Here is a 19569-nt window from a genome sequence, read left to right as displayed (position 1 = left end):
AACAAGCCAAGCCAAGAGACTCTGTTCCCTGTCGTCCGGGGTAACCCCAGCAGAAAGCGTACCGATTGTGTAACAGGGAGGCCCAGCTCTTCAGGCAGTAAATGCCCTAACATGCAAACTAACAGCTGCTCAACCTGGAAGTCAAAGAAGTTACAACAGCCATCTTCTTCGCCTAACATGCAGACGTATTTCACAATGGTGGAGCAGAAGGAGGCACCTCCCTTGTTTTCTTCCCATAAGCCTATGCTTTAAGCTCTGACCACCCTGTTCTTTCCCTCCCACTTGCCAGGACCCTTGGAGAAAGGAAAAACGAGACCCACTCACCAGACAGAGCCATAAGCCCCAGATCCCACGGGGATGATGGACATGTATCTTCTGGGCAGCTCCCAGATAGTTTTGTTTACTTCCTGTCTGTAGAACCCTTTTCTCTTTGACATGTTCATGGTCTCCTGGGTCCTGGAGTGACGTCCCCCCAGCGCACAGGACTATACTGATGCTTCTGGGGGGGGGGCGAGGGGGAGGCGAAATTCCCTAATTGTTCCTTTCGCCTGGGAGGACAGTCCTGGACAGTTTCCTTCTTGAGTTTCAACTGCCCTGTGCAGGATGGGATGTCCCTCCTCTCTCCGCCCCCACATCAGCCCAGTGACGAGGCATCAGGTTTCACAGACACACCTCTACCTCGTACAGGTACTTGTGGGACCTCCCTACAGTAGGGAGGAGCACAGTCCTCCAGGCTGGACACACCTCTATCTCATGCAGCACTTCCGAGTCCTCTCCTGTCCAAGGAGTTAAGCAGCAGCTGGCAGGTGCCTGCAAAATGTGGAACCGGAAGCTGCTGTTCACACTGGGGATCTCTGGATTCCTGAAACCTTCCCCCTTGTCCACCAGTGCACTCTCCCTTCATTTAAAATTTCCTTTATGTTGTTACATCAGGTCCTGTAAAAATCAAGACTCTGCCATAGGTGGATGAGGATTGTGTTGTGGACGCCAAGAAATCTGGGGTCTAGTTCAAGCTTGGCCACTGGCTCTGTATGACCCCAACCAAATCACTTCTCTCCCTGTCTGCTCTTCCCCACCTCTATTAAATATATATATAATGACCTACCATAGAGGGTGTTAATGAGGCCCACTCTATTTGTAATGTGCAACGTGGGCCTTGAATAAAAGGAACCTTGGGCCATAATGCGCTTACATCTGTCTGCCCTCAGCACAGTCATTGCTTGAACAGGTCAATTAATATTTGCATGTTTTGGATCACTCCAGCTGAGAAGTAGAGGCCAGATTTGGACCAAAGTTCATACCAAAAGCTGCCCGCTTTCCCTGCGCTAGGTCCTGCATGAAGGGCGAGAGTTCAGGTTACATTTTTTTTCTGAGTGGAGAGAGGGAAAGTTTTGAACTCCTAATCCTGCAGATACTGGGGCATCTGAGTCACCCAGCCTAAAAAGCCGAATATCTTCAGCATCTTTCCAGTCCCAGTGCTTAACTTTAGCTTTCCTAATGAAGTAGATGCACAGAGACAGAGAGCTGCTTTTTTTGTGCTTGGCCAGACAGAGGGAAAAGGAGGAAAATACAGTTTCCTACATAATACAAACATTTGTCAGAACAGACTTGTGCAAAGGATAAGTTGAAATGGGAGTATCCCAGGGGCAGAAACAGAGTGGTGTGTAATCATCATGTTACAAATGCTGCAGGAGCTCCCTTAAAATATTGATTGGCGACCTAGTTACTGAGCGAGACTGTATAACTCGGAGAGGGGTGGTCAAATATTTAATAGATGCCGTAATGCTTGAATTAACCACCAGCTGAGGACAGGGAACCCAGCTAATCAAAAGCATGACTCCTCTGATAGGAACACCTAGAAGGATGCTTGAAACAAAACACAACCAACCAGTGGGAGTAGCCATTAGCTTCAAAGATTCTGCCTGCTGTTGTAAGCTTCAATTTGGCATGGCAGGATGCAGAGACCAAAAGACAACTAGAGTTAAAAAGCCTTTCTGGAGTCTGAGGGGATAGAGGGACTCACTAATCAGCAGCCAAGTGGCCAAGATGAAGCAGACTGCGGAGAAAATCAGAAGGACTCGGCCCTTCCACATCTAGGGGATGGGCACAATCCTCAGAGGTGATTATGAGGCATCACTGGTTTTGAGATCTGCTGACTGTGAAACACTTTGTTGTAAATCAATACTTTGCTCCAAGGAAGCTGTTTGATCAGTACTGGCACTTCCCCTGTGAGAAAAGACCTGCAGGGACCAGCCCACACCAGAGCAGCCAGGATGATCACAGCTGACACCAGGGGACTGTTCTGTAGTACACGAAGAAATGCCTGAAGTCTCAAGACCTTGGAGAGAAGACCAAGGGGAGACTAGGAAGCATGTGAGGCAGTTAAGTCTGGGGGCCACAGCAACACCTAATGGATTAACGAGCTATGGTTGTTGTTCTGGTAAGCTCCTGGGCCCAGGCTGGCAGCAGAGCGCAGGTGGGCACTCCTGTGACTTGAAAGCAGTCTTGGTGGCATCATATGTACCTCTGCCAGGCAGCCGGGCTCCTCCCTGCCCTTCAAAATCAGTTTTGACTGCAGTCTGTAGAAGAGCTCAGCAAGGATCATTCTAGCTCCCAGCCATGCCTACTGCTCTCCTGCCTCCATGCAGCTCATCTCATTTGCTGCCTCCCGGTGTAGGTTGTATGCATTTAGAGAGCTATTTGGCACGTCGGCTTTAATTTGGCCAGACAAGACCTCAAGAAGCTAAAGCCAGGCTTTCTGGTCCTTGCGTCTGGTCTAGCCCCTTAGCTTTTCTAATTGTAGACAGGCAAAGAACATTTATGTTGCCAAGTTCTTCCGAGCCACCTGAGACCAGTAAAACAACGTACCTCATATAAGGGGCCATTTTCCTGGAAGCAGAGACTTCATGGCATGATGAGCTTTTGGATCTAGTGAATGTGCCACCCTTCCATTTGGTTTTTTTTATAAGCGTAAAGCAGTGCTTTGGTTGCAGCCACAATTCCTGCCAGAGGCAGTGACCACCGGGTCCTACCTAAATAATCCTTCCTACACTTCTCGTAGCATCCTGTTGATTATTCCAGTCAGACTCGTTGCTAGAAGCTCAGTGGGACAGAGCTTTTGTAGCCCAACTCAGACTTGCCCCTTGAAGACACCTGCAAAACTGCTCCATTGCTTTAGTAAATGAGGGCAACTGAAACCCTTAGAGCATCCACCCAGCTTTTAGAGTGTGTACACACCAATACTAAATGTGATCGTGAAACAGCAAGACTCATTCCCTTTGGAGCCTGCCCTTGAAGACAACAGCTCCATGGTTTGCTCTGCACACTGCATTAATGAGCTTTTTTCTACAGAGGCATGAGCCCCAGGTTAGCCATACTACAAAGTTTATTTAAACATGCTACAAATGTCAGAACTCCTCATGTTCTACGTTGTTAAGTCTGTTTGGATTCACTTCTTCTCGATGGTGCCCCCTTCTTAGCATTCTCACATCTTTCTTCTTGTTTGCACTTCATACTGAGAAATACTGCCTCCCACATATACAAAAATAGACATAATCCATAAGCTTTCACAGGCTTATTAGCCTTTGTGTATGAGCATATATTATAGAGGATATGTTGGTACGTTATTATAGACATGTCTTTGAGCTTTTAGCTTCAAACAGTGGGAATCCTGGAAGAAAATTTGCTCTCAAAATCATTATTCTGAAATGGGAAGTATCTAGATACATTACAGGAATCATAAAATCAGAGAAGAAGGGCTTGAAGGGACCTCAGGAAGTCATCTAATACAACCCCCCCTGCTCAAGGTAGGCTCATCCCTGTCTAAACCACCCCAAGCAGGGAACAGCTCTCATGGACAACTGCTAGGCATAATGCCCAAAACATCAAAAACCCTGTATCAGGCCAAGCAGGGGGATGAGGGCACTATCAAGGTCCTGCCACTGAGTATTGCTTTCAGAATTGGTGTGTATTTGGTTGTTGCTGTTTTGAATTTTGTAAAACACTGAGCTAGGAAGCCAGAAGGGCAGCACAAGCACCTGAAGGGGTCACATATTTAAAGCTATTGCAATTTGCACCTGATTTCCATCTGAAAGTTTGGAAGTGAAATGGAAGAAGAGGAGGAATTATTACCAAGGGAGCTGTTCTAAGCTTTTTGTTTGTTGGCTTTTAATTCTAAAACTTTGGGAAAACTGTTTTTTTTTTTTAAACAAGCCACACAAATACAAAACACGTAGGAACCACACAACAAAGGAGTGAGAGCAGTGAACTCTTAACAATTAAAGGCACATCCTGATGAGCATGCACATGCAGGGGCATGCATTTCCCACAGGACAAATAGCAACGCTGCTATTTGTCCCCAGATGCCCCCGCACACATGCTTCAGTGCGTGGCAAAGTGACCTAGGGGAGGGGAGGCTGGGGCCAGCACCTGTGCTGTGCCCCAGCTGCCCTACCTGGGGTCCTGGGGGACTCCTGGGGCAGCAGTGGTGCTGAGCTGGCCACTTGGAGGTTGGCCAGCAACCAGAGAGTGGCTCTGGCCAGCCAGGCTCCCTTTCTGGTAGAACATGCTGCTGCCATGTGTGCCATACTGCTTTTTTCCATGGCAGGGTTTTTTGACACCGGGATCTCCCAGTGCTAAAAACTGCACTGCACTGCACTGCAAATTAGCAGTGCCGCGAATGGGTGCAGGTGCGGTTTGTGGTACTTTGAACTGCTCGAGGTGCCACAAACTGCAGGTGCACGCTCGTCAGGATGTGCCCTATCAAGTTAAAACAGGTCTCCACAAAAAGCTGCAGGAGAACAGGTATTGCATCAGACCAGTGGTCGGTCCATCTTGTCCAGCACCAAAGAATTCAAACGCAGGTCCAAGAAACTTCATGCAATAGAATGACCTGCCCATAAGCAAAGCATCCTCTGGGTTTATTCCCTGAAGCATTGAACCCTCCTAAAACACTTCAGTACCACGAGACTGTTCACTTACATTCCTAAAAACACCAAGTTGGTCTTTACCTTTTATCAACTTCAAGGTCTCCATAAAAACTAGTCCCAAGGCATTACACAGATTAATTTTGCATCTCGTTTAAAAAAGTATTTCATTTAATCAGCACTGAATCTGTCATTTGATGTCTTTGGCTGTGCCCTTGTTCTTGTATTGAACAAAAGCAACCACAATTTACTTTACATACAATCTTTTTAAAGAACTCCTGTTCTTTCTTATTACCTTCCTCCCAACGTAGTCCCATCGCTCCTGATGTGTCTCCTGGATGTCCCATAACATTTCTAACCATTTTCATTTCTTGCATCTGAACCTCTTCTCCTTCTGAACCCCCAGCCCACGAGACTTGATGAAAATGGCACAAAGTATTCAAAGTTGCATGCTACATGTTGTGACATTCCCCCTCCTGTGGTTTAGTCTGTAACAGGGGTGGCCAGCCTGCAGCACTTGCCACCATGTCATGATTGGAAGGGGACAGGCAGTACAGCTGCAAGAGGGAGCAGAAAGCAGAGCAGTGGAGTGGGCAGGGGAAAGGGTTTGGAGTGGCACTTAGGGAGGGTGTGGGACTAACTTGTGGCACACCTGCCAGAAAGGTCGATTCCCACTGGTCTACAACATTGCTTTCTGACCACTATACCAGCTTAGTGACATACCCTCCTTCCTCTCCCCAAGTGGGTACAGTTCATTCAGAGTCCAGCAGTGCAGATGTGGTTCCAAGAAGCAATTTCCATGTGCATTACCTGGTTATTGCTGAACATTATCTTCCAATTCCAACTAGCGCTTTTTATACAACTGACAGGCCAACGTTCAGCCCTTTTTCCCAAAGCCATTTCTATGTATTAGCAGTCCTAGAACAGAACCTTTTGCTACATTAAAAAAGATAACTTATTCCTCCCCCCGCCCCACAAACACACAAAAACATACGTTAATTTTTAATGTTGTTTCTAGGTTTTGAGTAAGAAAAGTGATGCATTATATTTGATTGTCTTCTGCAACAACCCATAAACTGTCAAGGCTTGAGAGATTCCAGCAATAGTCAGGCCATCAGGAAATAAGTCCATTAAAAGCACAGCAGCTCACTGGCTGACTCTCAGCGTGCTGGGATTTCCCACTGGCTCGAAAAAGGAGGCACTCTGGCATCCGACATCCACAGCCTGCTCTTAAGACAGGAGCACAGATGAAGAGTAAGAACAGTAAATTAATCTGGGATGTATTTCCTCCCTGCTCAGATTTTTACAAGGAAGAAAAGAACAGACAAGATAACAAAATAAATCTCGAAGAGCCAAGAGTCACAAAAAGACTAGCGTGCCTGAATTGGCAGCTGCTTAAATCCAAAACTTAGGTCTTCAGACCTCCAGCTCAGCTGTTGCCTACTTCTGAATGCGATTTTTCACTTGTTAAGTTCCCTACATGCCTAATTATCTGGCATTGGGCAGATGAAGTCACTGAAGTCCAGACAATGCTGATGTTTTCCTTATACCTACTTGCCAGTTTCAAATAAAGAGGATTCCCCACCTACCTGCCCTGCAGGGACCAAATCTTGCAGGCAGTCTCACAGCAAACAACACAATGCAAGTTGTAGTGGGTGCATGGGGGAAAGAGGGGCTGGTTGTCTTCCTTCCATAAAAATCAAATGGGGAAAATCTGGGCTTGAATCCCTGCCCTGCCTGGGACCCACATCTCCCAGAGTAGCTGGGAAAAAAGACAGGTGCCAGTCAAGGTGATTAATACAAAATGAAAGCTTCCACAGCTTCCAAAATACCCTATACCTTGGCAGTTAAAGACTCTCCTGGGTCGCAAGAGATGTGGGTGCAACTCCCCTCAGCCAGAAGAAAAAAAAGTCTCCTGCTCCCCAGAGAAGTGATCTATGCCCTAGGTTTTTAGATAAATGGGTCAGATTCATAGATGTTAGGGTCAGAAGGGACCTCAATAGATCATCGAGTCCGACCCCCTGCATAGGCAGGCAAGAGTGCTGGGTCTAGATGACCCCAGCTAGATGCTTATCTAACCTCCTCTTGAAGACCCCCAGGGTAGGGGAGAGCACCACCTCCCTTGGGAGCCCGTTCCAGACCCTGGCCACTCGAACTGTGAAGAAGTTCTTCCTAATGTCCAATCTAAATCTGCTCTCTGCTAGCTTGTGGCCATTATTTCTTGTAACCCCCGGGGGCACCTTGGTGTATAAAACCTGACCAATTCCCTTCTGTGCCCCCGTGATGAACTTATAGGAAGCCATCCAGGGTCAGGGCATCCCACTGTTTTGTGAAGAGCTGTCTTACTCCAGTTCATGGCTGAGACTCTTGGGTGGAGTATGGATTTTGTTTTCCGTTTTCTGCACTGGTCTCTCCTTCTGTTTACTTGCTGAAGAAGCAGCATCCATATGCTGGTGTTGGTGTTCATGTTCGTAAGTCGTGGTTTTGAACAAAGGCTCTCAGTTTTATTTTATAAAAGACTCAGTCCTCAGGCGCTGGAGCAAATTAGTTAAAATTTCCAAGTTGTAAGTACTGCACAATGAGATACAGGAAGGGTTGAAAAATGTGAGAGGGGACGGATTAAGTCTACAAATGCACAGGTGAACAGTTGTTATTACAACTGATACACATTTGTACAAGGCCCATTTCTATAGCAGCAGCAAAACCTTGGATTATTAGGTTGGATAAACACTTTTGACATTTCTGCTAACCAAGGTGAGCAGGAAATGAAGGCAGACTTTCACTGGCTGACAACGTTCACGGGTTAGGTCTTGCCTGGCTCTGTATCAGCCAGAGAAGCCAGATTTCAAAGTGAAGCAAGACTGATGAGCAGGAGCCTTGGCCATCATCACAAAAGATTTTGTATGAATCCAAAACATTACATAACTAACTCCATTAAATGGACCATTGAACTCAGCACAGGTTTATAAGCACCAGCAGTCCAGTAAGTCTGAAAAATAGGTTTTATTTAAAACCAGTGGTATTGTGACATCCTATATGGCATAACCAATTACAGCAAAGTTCATGGATAGAAACAAAATAGCAGAATCTTTTTGAAGTGTACTTCCAATGTAATTTCAGGCAGTAAAACAGCACTGTGCTGAAGACAGGGAGCGCATGCCACATGGGCTCCCATTAGAGTCTGGACTTAAATGTTCCCATTCACACACACACACGCACGCACGCACGCAATGTCTATTGTTTTAAAAATCTTTAGCAATACTTCTGCATGAAAACACACTGTTGCTTCTACACACAACATGGTTGATAAAAATAATCTTGCTGTAGGTTTACAGAGTATATCTACATTTCCATCTGAATACCTGGACTATAGGTCCAGCAGGGCAGGGAGGTTTTCTATTGGTGATTTTGTTTGGTCTGGGGCAGGGTTCAATACCCAAGGCATGAAAGAACCACTCTCTCCTCCTCACCCCAAATTTCTCTAAAGGGTTTGACCTGATGAGATAATGGGAAAGTGTTCTAAGAAAGTGATGGCTTCATCGTTCATCTCCCATTCCTTTGTGCTGCCTCTTTATACATAGGGATAAATACACTAAAAACAGCTTCTCTCCACCCCTAAATCCAAGATCCATCAGGATACAAAATACTGCAAAAGCCTTTTTCCTTGCATACACAGATACTTTGTTCACATATATCCCATCAATATATGAACTTCTGAAAACCTCTCACTCTAGACCTTAAAAAAAAGGGGCATCCAGGTTACCCAGGATACCTCTAGTACATAAAATACTGACAGACCCCTCCCTCTGTAGCCAGTCCCTAACCAGGGGGATTTCATTACACCAGCAGCCCTAAGATAACAAAATACATTTTTTTTTTTTTTTGCCTCAAACATACTGCCTTTCCCTGTTCTTCCCAGCAGAGATCAACTCCCTAAAAATAGGCAATAAGCTCTTGTCCTATGAGGTATAAACCCACCTTAATAAAGTGTTATGCAGTATATATAGCTGTAGATACAAACAGTGAAAGGGAGGTTCTGGCTTCATGCATGCTTATTCATTGTTTGGCATACAACATTTCTAAGTGTTTCTTTTGAGGAAGTTGCTTTGAACTTTGGGCACTTAAATGGCTATATGTACTCTTTTGCAGACCCTGCTTTACTTTAACCCCACAAAAATATCTCTTTTCTGAAACCACGAACGCCAGAACAAAAAGAGTGGAGAGTTTCTGTCCCGTCCTTATCACAGCATCCAGAATGGCAGGTACGTTCACACCGAGTTGCAGAACGAGAGGGAGGATGCTGTGATCTTCCTACAGCACTGGCTGAGGTACTCAGTACAGTATGTCACTGGCAGACTTACTGCCCCAGTACCCTCCTCCAAGATAATGCAACAAGTAGCTCTACATGCACATACAGCTACAACATGCAAAAAATACCCCACCTGTTTAGGAATAAAGTACACAAATATGTACAGACAGCAAGAATCATCTCCAGCCTCTGCCTGTGCCCATCAGGATTTAATGCTGGGAAGCCTCAGGACAAGAGAAGGGGAAGAGGGAGAAGTATGGCAATACCCAACCTAGGGTCACGGGACTGTGCCTTGGAAGGTTGTTTCCTGGTGACAGTGCCTGGACCTGACGACCCTGTGGCTCACTTCCAGAAGAGCAGCAGGCTCCGAATTCCACTCCAGACTTAATTCCAGACTCTCTTTCTCCATCCATTTAAGGCACAAACATATTTACAGTTTCAAACAAATCCTTCTCGTGTTCAAGAATCAAGCAGAGATAGTCATCAACAGGCTTGTATGTTCTGTTGTATGCAGCGCTGGGAAGAGAGCTTGGATGTAGATCAGCCGTCTGGCATGAAACAAAAACGATATCCCTCACCCCTACTCCGCTGCTGCGGAAGAGAGGACTCTCCAAGCATATAACCAGCCTTCCATGATCTGTGAAGTCATTTTACTGCAAGAGAACCATTTAAATGGCAACAAGTGTGACGAAACATTAACTATCGGCTTCCCTGACTTGCTCGGCAGCAGTGCAAACTGGTTGACGATGGTCTCTCTGGAAGGGCTAAAAAGCAGTCAAAACAGGACTTCAGAGGCTTGTCCCAGGTTGTACAGAGAATACAAGAGCATGCAGCATGTTTACATACGACCTTTCTCCCTCCCCCCATTCCACACGCACACAAAACCCCTTCACCAAGGAGAATATCTTTGTGACAAGAGGCACTTGAATGATATTTGGAGAGTCCCTATGAAAAGGCCTTCCCCTCACAGTGAAGTGGGACAAACAGAAGAGAGGCAGTTTCTCAGGACTCCATCTCCTCTTGGTCAAGCGGTGGTGGCACAAAGCTCGTGACTTCATCGTAAGTGAGGCCTGCAGGGAAGAAGAAAAGAAACAGACTTAGTACAGAAAGAAATACAGCAGTGATTTCTCCCCTGAGGAACTGTAGCTGTTAAATGGATTCCTCCTAGCCACATTGCAAAATGAAACGCACGCCATAAAAATAACTTGAACAAAAAAAAAAGTCAATGGTTGGTCATGTCAGTTCAGGCTAACATTCAAAATAATGGTCTTTCCAGAGCGCAGGGAAGCTGTACTTCTGCTGGGATGAACAATAACTGCCTGCATGAGCTGATATTTGTAATAAAGAGCTAGCAGGCCAAGGACTGCATTCATTCTGGACGCAGCTTGCTACTGGAACAGTATAAGAGGCCTCCACTGAGTGAAGAGGCAACAAAATTAAAAGGTCCCTAATCACACAACAGTTCTAGCAGTTCCTCTTGTGCTCCCACCTCTCAAGGTCTACTTCCACTACCGCACGAGCTCCTGTTTCACGGTAAGCTCAGGTGCCTGGCAAGAGTGGGAATCTGACTCGATTGCTCCCCAAGACTCACTTTTCCATTCTTCAATCTCAAGTTCTCGGCTTTCAAAGGACTGGTCATAGGGGTCTGCCACTGGCTCGTCATCTGGATCATGATACTGAGCAAAGTAGGCATGGGCTAGTGCTTCAGCTGCAGTAATTCGTTTGTCTGTGTCCAGTACCAACATCTTCTCCAGTAAGTCCACAGCTATTGTGTCCCAAGACAGAGAAAAAAGGAAAGAGTTTTACACATATACCGAGCCATCATGACACTATTTCAGAACTCAAGTTCTTAAAATCCTCACCTAAATATCAGTTTGTATTTTTTCTGAGAACCTCACCACACACATTCCTTTCAGGATGCAGAAGGCACTTCCTTGTGTAGTCAAAAAAAAAGAATTGGGACCCCCAGACTGCAAAAATTCAACTTCCATGCCATATTTAAAAAACATTAGAAGCACAAATTTAAAATGACTAGTCAGTCCAACACACAGCGCTGGATTCTACTTTTAAGATAACAAACCACAATAAGGGACTAAGCCAAGAAGCAAGGAGGGGCATCTTTGAAGCAGAGAGGGGACTAAGCCAAGGAAAAAGTTTCAGTCTTCTGAGAACTCTTTGCACATGCTCTGGGGTGGGCGCTTTAATTAGAGCGGTTTCCAGGAGCCGCTCTAATTAAAGTACCAGTAGTGTCTTGTGTATTCAGCATCCCACGCTTCAAAATAGCAGTGGGGGCAATTTAACTGAGGCTCATTCAACGAGTTTTAAAGTATCCTGGCTGCCGTTTTGAGGCACAAGGACACTGAATACATGCGATGCCAAGGCTGGCAGAGCGTGCTAACTAGCGCGCTCCAGCAGACGTGATTAACTGAGCCTGCGCTGATGCGTTCCAATTAGAACGTGTTGGAGTAGGCATGGGGCACGTGTATAGGTGCCCTAAGACTGCAGTAACAACATAAAGAAGCAGCTCTTCAGCAACCAGAGCCAAGCATTAACTGAAACACTAACAGGTACATTTGTCTACTCCATCTCTCTTCACCTCCAAAAACGTGAAGGGTTTTAAAGTGTGCAGTTAGTAAGTTATAGCAAGGATCACTTTATTCAAACTTTGCAGTCTGAAACCTTTTTTTACACACCTTGCTGTAGAAAAGTAATTGTCCATGGAGATGACAGCTTTTTCCCTTCACTGCCAAGATTGAATTTAGTTCCTACCTTTCCATCCCCCCCAAATCCCTCTAAAACAGAAATCCATACTCCTGTCAACTCAAGAGAAATACCCCATAGCTTCAGTTCAGTAAACACGGCTTAGCAACATCTGCCACTAAACCCCTTTCCCAGAAGAAATGCTCCAAAGCCTTACCCAGGGGATTGGCACCGATAAACACATTTTCAAAGTTCATTTTCGGCATGTAGGACAAAGACTGAATGTAGTTTCTTGCCTGTGGAAATAAATGCTTTGTTAAAGTACATCTCCCAGCTGCCAGGATATAGACACGTTCGGGTTTCCCTGATGCACTTTGTTAAATGTCCGGGCTCTTTACTCTGCTTCCCCTGCTCCTAGCTCCACGACATTTTACTACACACATCAGCTTTCTCCTTCTCACCCACGGACTACTTTTTGTAGTGGGGAAAGATGACCTTTCTCCATGGTTTGGGCAAGGCTGGAAGCGTATACATGCAATACAGAAATCTGTCAGAACTAGCTAATAGATTCTATGCTATCTGATGGTAAATTATCAAATCGTTAACCAAAGTAATGACCTAAAATTAATTTGCATTTCCCTGGGCCGCAGAGACTGACCATTTAGTCTGCACAAATTTTGAAATGTTGCCTTAGCTTCGTCTTAAAAGCCTTGCTGTAGCAAGCAGGTACCTCAGCGCCCTCCCCATGCAGCATGCAAGCAGTTTGTTACACACAAGTGGCGAACGCTAGAAGTGATGACCTGAACTACCAACCCCTCTATCTCTGCTCAGGTCTCACCTCATGGCTGGGCATCCTGTTAATGAGGTATGCAGGGGGTGTTCCCGTCAGACGCATGATCTGCTGAAGCTGGTTAATATCTTAGTTGCCTAGTCAAGGGCTTTGTTAAAAATAGTGCAAAAACCGTTTTAAACAGACAACACAGCTATGTATAAGTCTCTTTTCTGCACAAGGCATGGGCTGAACAGGCAGGAACCACTCTTGTTTTTCAGATACATATATGAGGGTTTAGCAATGTGGACTCGTGAGCAGCTGAAGCAACTGAGAAGGACTACTTGGCTAAGGGCACAAAGTAACCAGCTGGTTATTTTTGTCAGTCACCGGTAACCTTCATTTAGGAATTTATCTTCCAAATTTTCCAGCAGTTATAGGGCACTGGAGTAAATATTTCTTTTAGATGAGTGTGCTCCATCAGGTGTCTTGGGCTGCTGCAGCCACATAAGACCTTAGGAACAGTCCTATCCTCGACATTTATACTGCATAGTTTTTAACTTCATGCACAGGAAGCCCCTTGTGGCATAGGTGCTGGTGAAATCAGCTCATCAACTGGCACCTCTGTCTGAACAGCTATCAGTGAATCGTGTTATGCGGGCAAGGCGACAGAAGGCAACAAATGCAGGATTAGCAAAACGTTAGCACTGCACAAGATGACATGTTAGGCAATGTCAGTGAACAGAAGTAGGGTGCAACAGCAACTAACCTAACGCAGGAAACCACTGTTGCAGGCACAAAGCACAAACCAAATGCAGAGCTCGTTAGAGGGATGCCACCATAGCCCTACAAAACCTCAATTTACTTAAGAGTTAATTTCTACAGGCCAAAACAGAGCAGAGAATATTGCACTGCATTTTATGTAGCAGTCTTGATTTGGATGCGACAGAGGATCTCTACTTTGCCTTTGTTGCCCACCTCAGTGACTGTGGTGTGAAGGCAGGTCTCTAAAATAGAAAAGAATCCATAAAATTCATATCTGCACGGGTCGCAATCTGCTCCATTTGTAGCAGGCTCCCAAATTAAGGATGAGCCGCTTGAGCATTTGCTGTGGTTTTTACTTCAAAGGGCACGACTTCTCCTCTCACCTGGAGGACATCAGCAGTCTCACGTGCAGATTGGAGAGAGTGCCCTTTGTTGGCTGCAGCTTTTTTTTTTTTTTTTTTTTTACAGCTGGAGCACCTCAGTGCCCCCCATGCACTGTCTGCTGAAGCTTTTTATACCTCTGCTTAGTTTGCAAAACCCTATTAAATGTCCTGTATAAAAAGTAATCTTTCATCAGCTCTTCTCTTCCCCCTCATCCCCAAGTCTCTATTATACCACTGGCAGATACCACCATTTTCCATTCATTTCCCAACCTTCCCCCCACCTCATCTAGTCCTCTGTTTCTTCCTTCTCCCGTACCTCTCACTGTCTAGTATCTTCCAAAAATTTAGAATTCAGTTATTGAACTCGTAACCGAGTCTTTCTTCTTTCAGCATCTCACCTGACTTTGCATTTAATCAGCCTGCATTTGGGAGCTTCACATACAGCCCAAATAGTACTGCCTTTTCCTAATGCCTTTATTTTCTCTCGTTCTGAGACACCCCTTGCCCATTCCCCTAGACCTTCCTAAAGGAAGAATCACATTTGATAGGGATGGTTTAGGATTGTACTAAGAGAGACTGGTGGGTCCCTTCCAACCACGTGATTCTACGATAAGGAACTGCATGGTTGGCTAGACCATCAATAATTTTACCTGGGGTATCCACCAGTTAATTACCAATGCATAATTCAATTTAATCTCCAGTTCCCTACTCCTCTCTTTCCACATCCCTTTACTTCTCAGCTCAGTAATTTATATCCTCCTAGCCACAACTCATTTTCACCCCTGGGTCCTTTGCCTCCCAAGCATCTCAAATGCAGAGAACTGTAAACTTCTTGCGTGTCTCAGCTACCTTGTCATCTAGGCATCTCTCCCACTTTTGAGGCCTAGTACAAACTTGAGATTGTGTTGTAGAAATAGAAGTCATTAGCAAGGCAGATGCACCAAACAGAAGTCTCTAGGTTACAGAGGGGTTTGGAAAGGCCGTATTAGTCCTATGAAGTCCACGGCCACTCAGTAAGCATCTTAATCGTTCTCCAGTTTCTGAAGTTACTAAAATGCCTTATTTCAATGTGATCATTTTTTCCCCTTCATTTACCTGTCTTTTCTACCCATCTGACCACTACATTTAACTCAACACCTGAACTCCACTAATATTGCAACCATTCATGAATGCAATGCAGCCTCACCTGTATCCTCGCTAACATTAGTGCTCCCTCATAAACCTACTGGAAGGCCATATAGGGAGCAGTTGTTCTGAAGAGGGCCTAAATGCACCAGGGTCCTTTTCTGTCACCTCCCTCTACCAGTTACTGGAAGCTGCTTGGGTAGCTACCAAGTGTGGGTTGGGCTGCACCTCATTAAAAACTTTGTTTTCAATTCACTTCTACATCTTTCTTCTGACCCAGGAAATTCAGTCACTTTTGTTTTTACAGCATCTGGTTGATAATCAGTGCTAGTAGGGCAAAGCTTACTCCAAATAAGGCTGACATGCTGGCAGATCCCATCCAACAGAGACCCAGCTCCAATTTAAATTTAAAATGTAAATACTGAAGAAAATCCCATATCTTGGCATGTAGAACATCCACACCCTCTTCTCAGAGAGGCCAATTACCACCTTCACTTTGAACACACCTACCTCATTCAGCCTCTCTGACCTCAGCACCGGGTTTAACAGACCAGAGCGCTCTCTTAGAACGACATTGCCGTACCTTGCTCTCTATCTCTGCAGTTTTGGGTTAGATAAAGGATGCTACAAATTCCACAGGCAAAAAAGTCTATCCCCCCCAAAAAGACTTTAAGGCAGGGATTGGCAACCCCCAGCACACGTGCCAGAGCATGGCACTCGATGCCATTTTGCTCGGCACACCACTGCCCGCCAGGCTCTGGACAGCAGCTTCTTGTCACTGAACCTGGGCTGCTCCCAGCAGGCGGCTGGGAGGCTGCAAGCCCTGCTGCAAACAGCCCAAGCTCCACAGTGGCAGCAGGTACACAGAGCCTGGGCTGACTGCTGGGGTGGCACTAGCCTCTTCCCAGTGGTGGGGTCCTCAGAGCAGATGATGGGCAGGGGCCCGGGGTTGCACTGCCTCAGCCCCCTTCTCCACCATCCACCCAGTGGGATGCGCGCAGCCATCACTGGCACAAAGCCTGGCTGGGGGCTCTGGAGCCTGGTGCACACAGGCAACACTTGGATGCTGACTTGGGGGAGCTATAGCCACCCAAAAATTTGCCTTAGCCCCACCATAGCCACCCCTTCAGCACAGCCCAGGCCACTGCTGCCTGCTCCGCGCAGCTGAGCCTGCCCTACCTCCCACCCAGGTGATTAGTGCTTTTCTCTTTGCTCTTCTTTTTTCTCTCTCCTTTTCTTCCATTTCTTTTTTTCTCTCTCTCTCTTCTTTTTTTCCCCTCTCTTTTCTTTCTTTCCTCTTCGCTCTCTCCTTTCTCTTCCTCTCTCTCCCTTTTCTCTTTCTTTTTTCTCTCTCATCAGAACGCACTTTACAAAAAAATAGACAACAAAAGTAGTATATGAAGTCTTATTTATTGTCACCAGGTTTAGAATTTTTAGAAAACTTGCTATTTACTGTTTTAAAAAAGCAACATTTATGATTGTTAACTGTATTAATGTGCAGTGCGTCCTGCCAGGTAGCCCCCTGCCCCAGTTTTGTTTTTCTGGCACTCCAGCACCTTACAAGGTAGACATTGCATTAGTCTCAGCACTCTGGCCAAAAACGTTGCCTACCCCTGCTTTAAGACTTTGCTCTTAACCATTCTCTCTCTTTTGCATCCACTTCCTCCCACTTCTTTTCAGTATCATAAGCATTCCAGTGCCATTTTTAGGCAATGGCATTTTGCTCAGGTTTTTCTCAACTATATGCTTACCTGCCTCAAATAGATTTTTTTTAATCTCTAGCCTCAATTCATTCAGCCACCACTGACCGATATCCTGTTACCTGATAAGGCAAATGGCATCAGCTGCGTTTTTCTAGAGTCTCTCTTCCGTTCCAAACAAGCTCAGTGTCTTAGATCTCCGATACCACAGCAGCTAAGTTTCTCCGTACCCTACATGACCAGGGTCTGTACATCCAGGTACTATCACTTCTGCAATAAAACTACCTACCATTCACATTCATCTGCTGCACTGCTCATTGATTCCACACCTTGCATTCCCTCCTTCCTTCCTTGATGGTTTCCCAAAGTTGCCATTTGCAAATTTGTCAGCTTTCAGACCGTTTCTAGGCCCCAGAATCGCAACTCTTATGACACTTCTTTGTTTGTCTGCCAATTCCAGCCTCATTTCATTTCTCACACATCAGAGGTCAAACTTTGACTGCTGTTGAATCAGATACTTGGAACAGTTTACTCACCTACCTCCACTGCGCTGATCTTCCATTTCTTTAATGAGCAGCTCAGTGTCACTTCTTTGCAGTCTGACACTAGCCAATTCTAAGCCAGTTCACATCCTGGTACTCGCTATGCATTAACCACCTATTATTCTCCTCTGTTCTCCCCATATACTTTGATTTTTTTATTGGAAAAGTATAGATTCCCTTGTTGATCTCCATGCATATTATTTTCATAAACAAGTAAGATTAAATCCTATTTAATGTTTTGCCTCAAGTTCACAATCCATGACCAAAGTATTTTTATACAGGAAATGCCACTGGGAAAGCTCAAGGCCTTTTAAATAAGAGGAGCCTGTCTAAATAAAGCTTTCACTGGTTATCAAAGTAAAAGGACACAGCAAATACAAATTGCCCAAATGTACAGTATGGCTGCTTAGCAGCTAGGTTGGCTGTGTACTTCTAGGGTGGCCATCTCTTCCATGATTTAAGATCTGTATTGTAGTTTGGATTTTATGCTTAGAGAAACAAGAGTTAGTGGTGACAGCAGCATCTCAATCTGTCATAAAAAGAGACTGGTTTGGGAATAACTTATACATTCACATGGGGGACTGCATGTATTTAGAAGGTTACCATTCCCCAGTAACATGAATCCCCCCCTACAAATCCTTGGAAGAAGCAAGCTAAAGAAACACCAAATTTGAGCGAATCTCAAGAATCTTGACATACATGTGTCTATGTGATCTATAAGTGTAAAATCATAAACCCAAACAGGTAAAATGAGGACATGAAGGGGAAGGAGGCAAACCACAGATGAGGCAGAAAAAAGAGAGATGTGACAGGAAGTCTGAACCCCTGAAGACACCCAAGATAGAAGAAAAGAGGAAGAAAAAGATAAAGCTAATGACACAGACAACAAGGCAAAGCAGAAATAAAACACAAACCTGGACTTCCAAAAGGATAGATATTACAATCAAAGTATAAAACTCACAGACTCTGAGGAGATTTTCGTCAAAAGCTCAGCCCCTGGGGTTCCAACGAGTCTCAAAATGAGCTTCAACTGATCAATATCTAATGATGGACCATAAAGGAAAATGCTGGGACAAATCAAAATGAAAAATAATAACAACAATAATAAAAAAAATCAGAGTATCTGCTAATGATGCTAGAGTGTGATTGCAAGGCCTTGACTGTACAGTCATTTAAAGCAAATTGTATAAATTGTATAAAGACACCCTGCCACATGCACACTTGTGTGCAGAGGCATAAATATTAAACAGACCACAGATGTGCACAGACCAAGAATGCACAGCAGAAGTGAGAGGAACTTTGTCCAAAGGCACGGCTCAGTTCATATGCTCACTTAACACTGTCGGCCCTCTATCAAAGCATTACAAAAGTTTGGGGAATTAAAATTGCATTAGCAGCAGGCACAGTAAAGCAAAATGTTGAGAAATATTGTTGCACGCTAACACCAACACAAGCCCACTTGCAAATACACTGCGAGATGTCACAAACTCAGAAAACCAGAGCACAACTAGACCTTGGGTGCACTAGACCAGACAGAAGTAGAATTCGAGGGCATTTATACACATACTTTCCCCGCCCCAACACGCTGGAGATCAGTTGCATCGGGGCACACTCGATTAACTGAGTCTGCTCTCCACGCAAGCAGAGGTGACCTGTGCTGTGCCACGTGCAGCTGTATAAGCAGTGAAATGCATGTCAGCGCGCAGAAAATGGTGGCGGTGTGCTTTTGAACTAAAGCACCCCCACGGTATTTTAGTTCAAAGGTACACCGCCTCCATTTTCTCAGCGCTGATGTGCATTTCAACACTTAAACAACTGTAAGCATCGCAGTGCCGGGCGCTTTTTGAAGCACCTGGCACTGTGGTGCTTGCATGTGTAAAAATGCCCCTAGAGAGTGCTTCTCCCTCATTCTCACCAGAGGACACAAAAGTGGCTAATACAGTCAGTAGAGGGTGCTCACTCCCTCCGAGTCCTTTTAGAACAGAGTGGACCCTACCTTCCTGTTTCAACATACAGCCAGAAACAATGTGGTCTGCAAGCCACTAAGAGCAGGAGTCCTCAAGCTAAAAGCTAGACATCAATGGTGACAGAGCCGTGCACGTCCAACAGGACAGCAGGTACCTGTTTCAAAACAGAACCACCAATGGGTCAATTAGATACCCGAGCTGCCCTTTTTAAAAGTTGCATTTTCTTGGTCTTTGTCTTTCCAAACATGTGGCAAAAAATTTACATAAAAGGTAGCTCTTAAAAATAATTTTCCAGGTAGTTACAGGGAATCATGCTCCATATCTAAACTTTTCTGCCAATTTGCAGTTCAAATCCCATTACAGATGTAGGCAACAATTGATTTC

The 19569-nt window shown here is 45.1% G+C and overlaps 2 protein-coding genes and 1 long non-coding RNA gene across 10 annotated transcripts in view; 1 reads left to right on the top strand and 2 right to left on the bottom strand.

The window, feature by feature from the left end:
• The window catches only part of MAPK13 (mitogen-activated protein kinase 13), a 29314-nt gene extending 28687 nt beyond the window's left edge, over positions 1-627 (bottom strand). For 2 of the 3 annotated variants that reach the window (XM_006025251.2, XM_006025252.2), the window contains exon 1: positions 325-627. In XM_006025251.2, coding sequence (XP_006025313.1) covers positions 325-443 — 119 coding nt within the window. In that variant the 5' untranslated portion in view covers positions 444-627. The remainder of the gene's footprint in view (positions 1-324) is intronic. The other variant, XM_025206058.1, reaches the window with a different exon arrangement.
• LOC102376371 overlaps positions 1-6900 on the top strand; it is a 9032-nt gene extending 2132 nt beyond the window's left edge. Inside the window, exon 3 of the long non-coding RNA XR_001358150.2 lies at positions 5944-6900. This is a non-coding gene — a long non-coding RNA (uncharacterized LOC102376371). The remainder of the gene's footprint in view (positions 1-5943) is intronic.
• Positions 6901-7909: 1009 nt separating this feature from the next.
• The window catches only part of MAPK14 (mitogen-activated protein kinase 14), a 39056-nt gene continuing 27396 nt past the window's right edge, over positions 7910-19569 (bottom strand). For 4 of the 6 annotated variants that reach the window (XM_025206013.1, XM_006025253.3, XM_014520659.2 and 1 more), the window contains 4 exons: positions 18180-18259; positions 12152-12230; positions 10826-10999; positions 7910-10304 (listed from right to left, as the gene is read on the bottom strand). In XM_025206013.1, coding sequence (XP_025061798.1) covers positions 10237-10304; positions 10826-10999; positions 12152-12230; positions 18180-18259 — 401 coding nt within the window. In that variant the 3' untranslated portion in view covers positions 7910-10236. Of the gene's footprint in view, positions 10305-10825; positions 11000-12151; positions 12231-12772; positions 12873-18179; positions 18260-19569 lie in introns of those variants that run through there. The other 2 variants (XM_006025254.3, XM_025206014.1) reach the window with 2 other exon arrangements.

This window comes from Alligator sinensis, unplaced genomic scaffold, assembly GCF_000455745.1.
Source record: "Alligator sinensis unplaced genomic scaffold, ASM45574v1 scaffold872_3, whole genome shotgun sequence".
Lineage (NCBI taxonomy): Eukaryota > Metazoa > Chordata > Crocodylia > Alligatoridae > Alligator > Alligator sinensis.
This window is presented reverse-complemented; position numbering and strand designations above follow the sequence as displayed.